Raw genomic sequence first — 12,232 nt, forward strand, 5'->3', positions numbered from 1 at the left:
TAGCTAGAAATACAAGTGGCTGGTGACCCTTTTGAAAGTCCTGGGCTCCCTCTGCGGGCAGCTCTGGCTTCCCCCAGGGGCCTGGGCCATACTCACTGGGCAGCTCTTCGGAAGACCTGGAAGCACTCCAGAACAGCGTCGTGAGAGCCCCAGTGCTACCTCCCAAGTGGGTATCCAGTGGAAATTCCAGAATTGAAACTACAGTCTGTTGGCACGGAATTAGAAGGGAAAGCTACAGAGAGAAAGTCCTTGTACTACTGCTCACTATTTGTCCCATGGATTTCAGTTAGTGTCTTGCTGTATCTAACTCAGAGTCTTTAAGTTCAGCCATCTCTGCTGCACCAGAAAGTTCACCTTTGTTTAAGGGACTGAACCAGCTGGGTTTCCAAAAGTGGCTGGTTCTGCAGCATCTTTCATGGTCCCAGGGCAGGGGCTGACAGGAAGGAGAATGGGCACAGATGGTCAACTGCCATCAGGAGGGAGCTGTAGGAGTGCAGGCTTCCTGTGAGCCTGCAGCCCTGGTCAAGGCTGTGCCCAGAGGTGTGGAGCCAGCAGAGCTCCGCCAGGGACGCTGTCCTGAGCCCTGCCTGACTTCAGTCTCCCTCTCGCTCCCTAGAACCAGCAGAGCCACGTGGAGGACAGACAGAGACATGGGTCTGATGAATGCAATTGGGCTACAGCCCCGGAACCCCACCACCTCAGTGACATCTCAGGGCACCCAGACGCTGGCCCTTCAGCTGCAGAATGCTGAAACACAGACAGAGAGGGAGATCCAGGAGCCGGGGACAGCAGCCTCAGGCCCTGGGGAAGGTAAGAGCCGTGTAATGCTAGAGGGGAAGTATGACTGGGGGTGGGCAGTTGGGACCATCATCGCCCCTCCACATAGACAGGCGGTGCTGGAGAGAAGGCTACTCTCCTGTCAGGATGAGTGCCTCTCACCTGCCTGGGCAGTGCCCTCCAGGTGGCAGGAACAGCCTCCTCAGGCAGGAACATCATTCCCCTGATCTGTCCCTGACTCCGGCAAGCTGCGCTGCTCGAACAACTTTCCCCCAAGTGCCCTCTTTTCTTAAGACTTGGAGGACAGAGGCTGTCCTTCCAGAGAGAGAGCCCAGATGGAAAAAAGCTGCGAGAAACTTACTGTCGCCAGCTCTCATTCCAGAGACATGCACCCCAGGCCCCAGACTTCCAGGGCACCCCACAGGGTAGCTGTCTTTTCCCTGCAAGTGTGGCAGATTTGGGACTGCCACAGGTGAGGCCCTCTCATGCTCTCATTACACCCGTGGATCATCGCCATTTCAGCTGCAGCCTGGCACACCCCCAAGCCTCTTCCTCTCACCTGTTTCAGGTGTGGTGCAGCCAGCTTCAGCCCTGCTGGCCGGCTGTGCTGGCCTCACACTTCTAAGCACCAATTAGCACTTCCCAGCAGTAGAGCTCAAGCCACTTTGGAGTCTGTTAGCAGCTGTGTTAAACAGCCTGTTCCCACTCAGTCACCTTCCTTACCCCCTACCCTAGCCCCCTTACTGCTCCGGCTCCAAACAAGCCGGCCTCCAGACGGACATGCATTTTCTAGGACTGTGTTCAACCATTTGCTAAAAAGAGACTATGGGAGGAGATGACGTGTGCATCAGGCAAAGAGTCACACATGTGCCTGTGTCACCCCTCTGGGAACAGCTTTCCATGCTCAGTCCCCCCACAGGGCACTGTCCCTCTCACTACCATGACCTGAAGATTTTAAAAGTTAAGTCCCTTTTTGGTCTGTGGCCCAGCCCCCTTTCTACACTGGAGGCCACAACTCTTTGCTGGGTGGAAACCCCTAGCTAAGGGTGTGAACAAAAGCAGCTGGCAGTGCCAGCTGGAGCTTCAGGCCTCAGCAAGGAGAGACTAGAAGGCCCCCCAAGATATCCCCATACTCAAGACAGTCTCAGGCAGCCCCTCGGGTTCAGTCTCATGGCTGCTTCCTGATGGCCTACCGTGTACCGGACACTTGGGCCACAGACAGATAGGCCATGGTCCTTCCCCAGTGAGCTCAAAGTCTAGAGAGCAAGGTAGGTAGTTACTGTGATAAGGACCTCGAACCTCGAAGGAGAAGCCATGCCAGCCTGGGCTCAGGGAAGACTGTGGAGGAGGTGACGCTGAGCTGAGCCTTTAAGCAGGAGTCGGAGTTAGCTGAACAAAGTGGTCCTGGCCAGTGGGGGAGGCACCTGCAAGGGTGCGGAGTTCAGAAACACTGCACTGTGCACAGAGGACCACCAGCAGGTTCGCGTCAGCAGCCTGTCCGGCACGTGTTGAGAACTGAGGCTGGATGAGTGGGGAGGGCAGACTTACAGGGGCCTCGTTGAGGGCAAGGCCTTCATTCTAGAGATCAGGCGCAACAGGGCCTCTGGGGACCAGGACCTATACGCTTGAGAAGAGCATCCTCCCATCTTTAACCTCCCAGAGAATCCTCTGCTTTTTTCTTCATAGTTTCTTTCAAGTTTTTCAACTGCAGTTGACGTTCAATTTTACATGAGTTTCAGGTGTACAATGTAGCAGTTAGACATTTTTATAACTTACAAAGCAATGCCTTTACTTTTTCCTTGATTAGATCAGCCATTTCTGACCTTCAGCCAGTGAGTGATAAGTTCCCTTCTTCCTGTTTGGGGCTTGGACCAGAGGGCTGTCAAGAGGGAGGCTCCTGTCCCAGTTTCAAGAGGCCAGAACCTTGTTTCTTCCCTGTCTTATCCCCCCAGAGGGGAGCAGGTGGTGGAGGGTGAGCCCTTCAGAGGCCAGGGGTGCTCTGCAGCAGGAGTAGCAGCTGGGAGCTGGCCCTTGGGCACAGTAGGCTTTCAGCTTGCTGCATCTGTCTGTGGCTTTGTAAACTTGGCCTAGAGCTCTGGGCCTCCAGCTGTTCTCAGTGCCCTTCAGAAGAAGTAGGGGGAGGAGAGGAGGTGTGTGGATTGACAGACAGTGTCACTGGCCAGCCTCGTCTCTCCTGGGGCCAGGAGCCTTGCTCTGAGGGGCTGACCTCATTGACCACTGACCCCTCCTGCTATTCTGGTGGTGAGGAAGGGAGTTGGAATCAGGTTCTCCTTGGGTGCAGACTTTCTCTCTGGCCCACCTTCCCCACCCAGCAGGCAGGTACAGCTGCTCTGCCCATCACCCTGCACCCAGCCTCTGCCTCCTCTCTGCACGGAGGCAGACTGGTGGCCACATCTGCACAAACATGCAGCAGGGGCATCCAACCTGTGGCCCACATGCAGCCCAACACAAAATCATAAATTTACTTAAAACATTACGAGATTTTTCTGTGCTTACGTGTCCAGTGTATTTAATGTGTGGCCCAAGACAGCTCTTCTTCCAGTGTGGCACAGAGACGCCAAAAGATTGGACACCTCTGAGTTGTGGAGGAAACCCTGCTCAAATTGGTTAGCCCTTCTGGGCTGAGCTGGAAGACAGGGCCCAGATTTATTAGTGTGGGGAACCAGCTCTGCTTGCAGTAATTACTCTTCTGTGGCCTGCTGCTCTCAGCCCACTCCCAGCAGCGAACACCAGACGGCTCCCAGGCTACTCTTCATTTTCTTGTTCTATAAAAATTTGATTAAAGTCCATTCATCTCTTTCTAGAACTTGAAGGAAGAGACCTTCCACAGAGGGAATTGGCAGGTTTGGGTTTTTTCCTCGTCCAACTTTTAAAGCTTCCCTACCTTGCCACTCAGAAAGGGAGGGAGCAGTCGCTGGTCTGTTTGTTGGCAGCACTGAGCTAGTGCCTGCCTGGCACGCAGGCACTCAGGACCTGTGAGGAGGGGAGGAACTGGATGGAGGAAAGGCCCCTGGGCTTGGCCGTACTCTTCAGGGAGCACATGGCTCTGCCTGTGACCACTGGGGAAAGATCGTCGGGGTCTCCTTCTCATCTGGTGAAGATGACAGGCAGAGCAGCTGCAGCGGCCCGTCCCAGGCCGGGGAAGAGCGACCCGGAGCTGGGAGGGGCTAGAAGACCAGCACACCCACAGAGGGCAGGAAGGGCGGCTTCTCCTTTGACCCAGTCTCCCTTTCCTCTTCTGGGCAGTGAAATCCCCCAGAATTAAGTGAGGTCTCAGTGCATTATGGGAAGTTGCTGATCCACCCTGGCCTCTGCTTCCAGAATGTACCTTAGAACCTTGCCAAGGAAAATATATCATGTCAACACTAAATCAATTTCCCATTTTTCAAAGAAAAAAAATGCTTTTGCTACAGGGAAGGAGACAGCAGAATTGACCCTTGTGGCTACCACTGCTCCTGGAGCTAAGAGCTTGGGGTCCTTGGCTGTGGCTGCCTTCGGCCTTGCCTTAGAGTTTCCAAGAGAGAAGCACAGCTCATAGCCTCTAGGCTAGAGCGGTGTGCAGCCAGCCCAAGGAAACCATCAGTGTAGACACTTTTAATTCTTCCATCCAGTCTTTTCTGAGCACTTGATTATGCCTGGTACTGTGTTAGGGACCATGAAATCAAAGGTGGTGCCGAGGGAATTAGGTTCAGAGATGAAGCCATGTTTCTTCCCCCAAAGAAGTCCAGAGAGGGAGCAGACATACCAGTGTTTCTCCCACAACAGAGAGGAACGTGTGGTCAGTGTTCAGAAGCCACCTTAGGTCTGGAGCATCTGTAAACAGCCTGGGAGCCCTTTCATTCACTCACTCATTCATCTGATAAACAGACACCCAGTTCAAGACCACGCATTAGACACTGGACCCAAAGATGAATAAAACTTAAGTCTGAGGCCCTCAGGAACTTACAGCCCAGACGGTTGACACCATAGCCACAGATCACTCTTCTGTGGAGAGGTGTGGGCACTGCAGGGGTGCAGGGGACTGTGGAAGTCCAGGTGGGGGGAGTACTTGCTTGGCCCTTAAACATCAGTGGACCTTAGACCTGAGGCAGTGGGCACGTGCAGAGCAGGCGGGGCCTCCACAGTGCGTCCCTATGCGGGCAGGCCGTGCAGGTGGCCACATAGCGGTGCTGAGTTGGCTCTAGTAAGGTTACTGGGCACAGGAAGAGGGGCCTGGTCAGAAAGTGGAGGGGACCTGACCAGAGGGCCCTTAAATCTCAAGCTAAGGAGTTTGACTACTTGGAGGCTCTTGGAGCTGCTCGGTTTTGATGAGTGTGGATTTAACCAGAACTCAATGAATCAGAGCTTAATTGGAATAGTAATAGCAGCAGCACGGAGACTGGGTGGAGAGGGACAATATAAAAAGCAAGAAGCCCAGGCAGAAAATATGGCCATGATGAGAGGTGGCCAGGACTGGAGCCACAGGCTCCGTGGAAGAGGACAGGAGGCCCTGGCCTGAGGGCCCTTCTGAGACCCTGGCTGTGGCAGCACCCATAGGGCCCCAGTGCAGCTCTGTCCTGCCTCTGGAAGCGAGCTCCATGGAAGAGCTGATAGTGCCCCCGGCACGGAGCCCAGCACAGTGCGTTCCGGGGCCAGCAGGCCTCTGGCCAGCCCAGGGTCAGGAGGCCCTCAGCACGGAGTTCTGGGAAAGCAGTAGAGGTGACAGCACAGGGATGTCCCTGGTCCTCCCCAGGCAGCCCTTTGGGCTCACAGGGTAGAAGCTGTGCTGGCGCCAGGACTCTGAGCTGACCTTTCCTCTGCCCTGCCGCCCCACTGTTGGATGGCCTGTCCCCCAAGAGGGGTGCTCTGAGCCCTACAGATCCTTGTTCCTCCTGCCCTGGGAGTAGGTGCTGAGCTGTCTGAGGGGGCATTGTGGACAGGCATTTGCCTTAAGGGGTGGGCCATAGATGGGCAGAGTTGACCAGGCGATCTGGAGAGAAGCAAGCTAGGCATAAGCAAAAGCCCAGGCAGAGCCCCCACACCCGCCACCTCAGTGAGACTGGAGGAAGAACCATAGAGCTGCACAGCACCAGCAAGGAGGGAAAGGTCTAGTGGGGCCTCACGCTGCACAGCTGTGAGACTGGCTGCCTAGAGATCAAGCTCTAACAAGCAGAGAGAAGGGACTGGGCAGGGAGGAAGCAAGGAAAGTCTTGCAAAAATAGCTGTTGACAATAAGTACCCCCAAAAGAAAAAAACTGTTAAAGCCCCCAAATTTGTAAAACCCCAAACTGCCAATAAGTAGCCAGAGGAAACAAATGGGCAGTTTCAGTCAGGCCAGCACAGACGGCCTGCAGATCTTGCCCACAGGCTCGGGATGCTAATCTGCCCATGAGGGCTGAGCACAGGCTGGGGTGGAGCTCTCTCTGGACGGAGCTCCACTCTAGACCCCGGGCTCAGCACCACCGCCACCACGGAGTGTCCACCACACGCCAGGCACCTGATGAGCACTCTCTCATCCCTCCACTCAGCACTGTGCGGAATGGGTGTTCGCATCCCACTTTTACAAGTCAGGAGACAGAGATGTGGATGTGAAGGAATTTGTGCAAGGTCGCACAGAACTGAGATTTGAGGCAGAGACTTGTCTGCTCCCACAAAGGGAATGCCCAGTGCTTTGTGGGGAAGGAATAGAATCTTCGCTCCCTCCCTGGAGAGGCAGACATCTGTCCCTAGGGAAAGGTGAGAGTGTCCAGCCCCCGGAGGACAGTATGGGGCAGATGACTTGGGAAAATGAAACCTGGTGGGTAAAGCGGGAAGAGAGCGGGTGATGGAATGCCTCGTAGGGAATAGTTAAAAATCCAGTCTTCCTCAGGGACCTGTAGGGAGTAACTAAACAGAACAACACTGAGGAAAGTCAGCACAGGTTTGAAATGAGGCAGAGCAGCCGTTTGCCTTTGGGCCACACTCCCGTAGGGTGTCCTGTCTTTCCAAAGACCAGGCAGCATTCCCTCTCCCAGGGTCCGGATTACCAGCCTCAGGGAGCAAGCAGGTCAAGCAAGCTGGCTGGGCCCTTCTGGGCCGCCTTCAGTAGTGATTAGCCTGCCACTGGTGCTGAAAGGGTTAAAGGCGAACACCTGCCTTTCAGTCCAGCTCTGCCCCTTAAATGGCTGAGTAACCTTGACTACTTCATGCTGTCCTAGGCCTCGGTTTCCCCACCAGTATAACAGGTATGAATTAGGATCATTCTGGGAGTCTTGTCACTCAAGTCTCTTGGGTGACCCTCAGAATGAGGGAGGGGCCTCTTGTTCTGCCTTTAGCCTAGAGTCCCCCAACTCCTATGAGTGGTTGCATACCTGGCTCAGTGGACCAGGCCAGCAACAAATGCCCTCCGTCTCCTACTTTGCACCTTCCAGGCGAGGGCTCGGAGTATGGCGCCAGCGGGGAAGACGCCCTCAGCAGGATCCAGCGGCTGATGGCCGAAGGGGGCATGACAGCCGTGGTGCAGCGGGAGCAGAGCACCACCATGGCCTCCATGGGCGGCTTCGGCAACAACATCATCGTCAGCCACCGCATTCACCGCAGCTCCCAGACGGGTGCAGAGCCCGGGGCCGCCCGCACCTCCTCGCCCCAGCCCTCCACCTCTCGGGGACTGCTCCCGGAATCAGGGCAGCTGGCAGAGCGAGGCCTAAGCCCCCGGACAGTCTCCTGGGACCAGCCCGGCACCCCTGGGCGGGAGCCCCCGCAGCCCACCCTGCTGTCCTCCTCCCCTGCCCCTACCCCCGGCCCCCTTCCCAGCACTGAGGGACCAGCCCTGCACTGCGACCTGACCAATAACAACCACCTTCCTGACAGTGGCGGCGGCAGCGGGGGGGAATCTGCGTCGCCCGGTGGGGAGCCTCGGAACAGGTAGAGACACACGTGCGCACTGGTGCCTCCCTCAAACCGCTGAGCAGAAGTCGGACCTCACAGCTGACTGGGGACTGTGCACGCGGAAGAGCTGCGGGCTGCATCGGGACCAGAGCGAGAGGGTGGGGCTCGAGAGGCAGTCGGAGTCAGTGGGTAGGAGGCAGTCAACTGGGCAAGGCCTGCCTTGTGGGGGGACTGGCACCCTCCAGGGTCTGGAGCCCAGGGGAGCCACACTACTGTGCTGGGTGTGAATGGAGGAGGAAGTGGGTGTTCCTGCTATGAATCCCACTATCTCCTGGAAACAGGGCTCAAGGGACTCAGCCCTGGGCAGAGAGCCCCGGAAAGGGGAACAGTCTTCCAGGTCTGGGCCAAACCGTCCTGTACGGTGTCTACCTGTTGTGTGGGCCACACCACCCGGACCTGCAGATCAAGAGGAGCAGCCCAGCTCCCCAAAACCATCTCTGGCTCAGAGCCTTCCAAGCTTCAGCCTCTCTCTCACCCTTCTGCACAGAGACTGCTGTCATGGGTCAGGCCAGTCTCCCAGAGTCCTGAGGACAGGGGCTGCCTGCATTTGCTAGTGGGGACAACCGTGGAGCGAAGGGCTTGCTTGCCTGATACAGGATGGGGTCAGGGGGTGGTGCGCAGGTCCTTACTGAGGAGTAGGGGATATAGGTGGGCCAGCCCCCAGGCTTGTTCACCAAGCTCCCCCCCCGACCCGAGGATCTCAGAGCAGCGCCTATGGGTGTCAGTATTACCTGAGCCTAGGCCAAAGCCCGCCCAAGGCTGGGGAGGGGTGAGACTCCAGGTCAGAATGTGAGGTCTTGGTCTGTGATTTAAGGTGTTGCATGTGGAATCTTGAACTGTACGTGTAGTTTCTAGTGGAAAAATCAAGGCTCTGATTATTCTGTTCTTAGTATGAAATGTGATTTCTTTTGTTTGTAACTCATGATAGAGAAACATTGGGTGGGAGGAGAGGGGATGGTCTGACTGCTAATGAGGGAAACACCAAAGATCTACATCATTAAAATGATGACACGCCCCTCACCAGGCTCCTCTCTGTTCTTGTGGAGGAGGGCGGAGGGGGTGATGATGGGGAGTGGGGCAAAAGGGGGTCTTTGAACTGAGCTGGGCCCAGGTTCTCCCAGGCACTGTTTCAGTGCTGCTGCCCTAAGTGGGGGCCCTGTCTGATACCTCAGCAGAAAACATTTTTCAGGTAAGGGCTGCCAGTTCGGCTTTGTTATCCCATCTCTAGTACCACCGCTGTGTGCTTCCTTTGAGCCTGCTAAGGCATGGGGCAACTCCAGCAGTGGTGGGTGTGTAGGTTGGAATGACAGAAGGTCACTCAGTCTTGATTGCTTCCTACCCAGGACTATGTAACTGGCAAAAAGCTGGACCTTCCAGTTCTGGGAAACCACCCATAATGGGTGTCGGGGCTGGCCAGGCAGGGTGCTTGGTCTCATCTGCAGGCCTCCCACAAAAGTGCCATTTGCTGACCCTTCAGGTCTCTATTTTGTGTCCTCCGTGCAGTGACTGAAGGGCCTACTCTATTCATAGGTCTTGGCCATGGTAAGTTTCAAGCCAGTTCGAAAGTGGCAGGAGGGAGCCCTGACTGGTGCAGTTCGGTGCGTTGGGAGTTGTCCTGCAAACCAGAAGGTTGCTGGTTCAACCCTGGTCAGGGCACAGGCCTGGGTTGTGGGCCAGTCCCCCAGTTGGGGGCATGTGAAAGCCGATGGATGCTGTTTCTCTCTCCCCCACCCCCCAAAATAAAATCTTAAAAGAGAAAAGTGGCAGAATGGTATTTTCCCCAAATCTTAGAGGTCTACAGGAAAACCTGAGCCAGCCCAGGGCTTTTGCCAGCAACAAGTACTTCTCAAGTATCTCTTGTGTGCCCAACTCTGTCCCAGACACCGTGGGTCATTATAAATCCTACCCCAACAAGAGACAAAACCGCAAGATTAAGTGGGCAAGCAAGTAATACAAAAAACCATGTGAAGAGTTACATATTTAGGAACACTAGAACTTTCTAAAAAGTTATATGTAACAGTGGACTCTGCACTAAAATATCAGCTATCTGTGTGACCTGAGACAAGCCACTTGCCTTTTCTCTGCCTCACTTTCCTCCCCTGTAGGAGGATGCAGGGCTTGCATGATGCAACCTGTGTCGCTTCCAGCTCTGTCATCTCCAGTCCTCTGAGCTCAGAGAGCACTGCTTAGGGCCTGCCGCCTCACAGAGGTGCGACTGGAGCTGTGTATTGACAGATGGAAGAAGGGGCCCCACTGTAATCGAGGAAGAATCCCTGGGTCTGACAGTGGGGACTATGAACATATCAAGTGTTAGCCATGTGCCCAGGACTCAGTGAGTGACCAACCTCTCAGTCCTCATCGCGAAAACTCCATGAGGCAGGTCCTGGTGTTACCGCCGGACCACACAACCAGTGGAGCCATGATTTGAATCCACGTGGGACCCTGACTTGCTCTATTATTCTGGAAAAGGGTATTCATCCTTGTGATTGAGGTGATTGAAATTTGGCCCTGCCTGGCCTCACCTCTCTGCCCTTTCTGGCCAAGGATGAACCCAGCCCCACCTGCCAGAGGCCCCTGTCAGCACCTTCCTGTCACTACGCCAACCTGTTTGCTTAGAAAGCCCTTGCATGGTAGGTAGAGCCTCCCCAGGGGCTCGGCTCGGCTCTTGCGGGGCCCCTTGCAGCCATAGCAAGGTTGTGGGGTCAGCAGGGTGGCTTGGCAGACCATTTGGAGACGAGGAAGTAGATCCAGAGAAGTTCTGGGGGGCCAAGTTGTAGACCCAGTGGGACCAAAGACGGAGAGGCTCTGCACGTTTCCACTGTGGGTTCTGGGATGCGGGAGGCCAGTGGCCGCCCCACATAGTGGATTGCAGAGAAACTGGGGCAGCTTTGTCTGACAGTGGGGGAATTCAGCCAGCGGCTGGAGACATTTCTGGATTCTGCGGCCTCCAGGTCTTGGCCTTGCTCGTCTCCCCATCCGACTTTTCTTTCTGACCACCCCCCCCCCCCCCGCCCCCCTGTTCCTCTCCTGCGCGCGCACACACACACCCCGCAGGACTGACATCTAATTGCTTTATGAGCCAACTGAACCTAGCTCTTCACCTGTGAAGTGGGGGCAAGAACAATAGCACTTCTTTCGCCCGTGGTGATGAGGATCGTGGGAGACCAGATCGTTCACGGAAAGGACAATGGCTTCTCCAGCCCTCGCCCTCCTGAGCCCTGGAGACCGACCTCCACCTCCGCTTTCAGCACGGACAGCTCCACACCGCGACCCCGCAGCGCTGGCTCTGGCTCACGTTCCCGCCCCTTCTCCAGCAGCTCTTGCTGCTTCCCCTCTAGTGCATACCCGCCTCGCCCCCCCCCCACCTCCCGCACAGCCCTCCGCCCATCCCTTAGGTGAGGGCGAAGGAGGGGCGGGACTTGAGTTGTTTTTCCGAAAGAAGGAGCCGTGCGTCTTAAGGTTAATCGGGTGTTTGGCTCAGAGAGTTTGGGGCGACAGGCCTCGGGGCCCCGGGCGTGGGGGGCGAACCCGAGCCTGGCCGGGCCCAGGAACAGCCGTCTCAGAGGGAGGCAGAAAGCGCTCGTTCCTGGTCGCGCGAAGCTGAGCCCGCAAGGTCAGGGCCGAGGTGGAGCTCTCCGAGGTGCTGACGCCTCCTGGCTCTCGGTCCTTCGGGCGCCCCGGGCGCCCCAGCTCCGCTCAGGCAAGGCTACCAGTCCCCAGGCTCCGGCCAGTGCGGTTCCCGGAGACCGCAACAGACCGGTGGCTCGCCCTCTGGGGTCTCGCTCCGGGCTCCGCCCAGGTGACCTTGAGCTTTCCCTCACGGGAATCGGTGAACTCGCCCTTCAGGCCCCGGCTGGATGGGCTGCGTATCCCATCCCGGGGCTGGAGAGAAGGTGCGCACCCCTTCCCCAGCCTGGAGTGCGGGAGCAGGGAGCCGGGAGTCGGGCGGTGGGGGCGGGCGCGGGCGGGGGTTGTGTGCGATGGGCGGGCCGTCGCCGCTCTTCCCTCCCCAGCTCCTTCCCAAGCCCCGACGGCGCCCCTCCCCTCTAGCTGCCCGGCGGCCTACACGCAGCCCCGGGGTGGGAAACTGCCGGCCCTCGGCTCTCTGCCCCGACGGAACCGTGGCCGCGGAGCCGACCCCGCCCACTCATGACCTCCGGTCGGGGTCGAACACTCGCGCCTTGGTGGTCCGGCTGTGCACGGGGCCACGCAGGGAGCGAGGTCCGGGCTGGGAGCGAGACAGTCGCCTAGTCCTGGGTGCCTGGTCAGAGCGGAGGCGGGAAGCGCAGCCAGACGGGGCTGCCAGCGCTCGCCCCACCCCAGCCCGCGAGGGGGCGCCGCGTCCCCATGACAACGCGACACCCCACCCCCCAGCCTCCGGGAGGTCCGAGCCCCCAGCTAAGCAGCTCTTTCGACCGTGGGTGGTGCCCCCACAGTGCCCGAGCGGGCAGCTGCCGGCCTGCTCCAGTGAGGGGCGCGCGGAGCTGGGGGTCCCCGACGCCCGGGTGGTGCCCCCCGCGCGTCCTCG

At 57.3% G+C, this 12,232-nt stretch overlaps 1 protein-coding gene across 9 annotated transcripts in view; it reads left to right on the forward strand.

Moving 5' to 3' along the window:
* The window catches only part of AMBRA1 (autophagy and beclin 1 regulator 1), a 172,037-nt gene extending 163,313 nt beyond the window's left edge, over positions 1–8,724 (forward strand). For all 9 annotated transcript variants that reach the window (XM_024558712.3, XM_024558715.4, XM_024558714.4 and 6 more), the window contains 2 exons: positions 617–810; positions 7,188–8,724. In XM_024558712.3, coding sequence (XP_024414480.2) covers positions 617–810; positions 7,188–7,684 — 691 coding nt within the window. In that variant the 3' untranslated portion in view covers positions 7,685–8,724. The remainder of the gene's footprint in view (positions 1–616; positions 811–7,187) is intronic.
* The last annotated feature ends 3,508 nt before the right edge of the window (positions 8,725–12,232 follow it).

This window comes from Desmodus rotundus, chromosome 5 (genome assembly GCF_022682495.2).
Source record: "Desmodus rotundus isolate HL8 chromosome 5, HLdesRot8A.1, whole genome shotgun sequence".
Classification (NCBI taxonomy): Eukaryota; Metazoa; Chordata; class Mammalia; order Chiroptera; family Phyllostomidae; genus Desmodus; species Desmodus rotundus.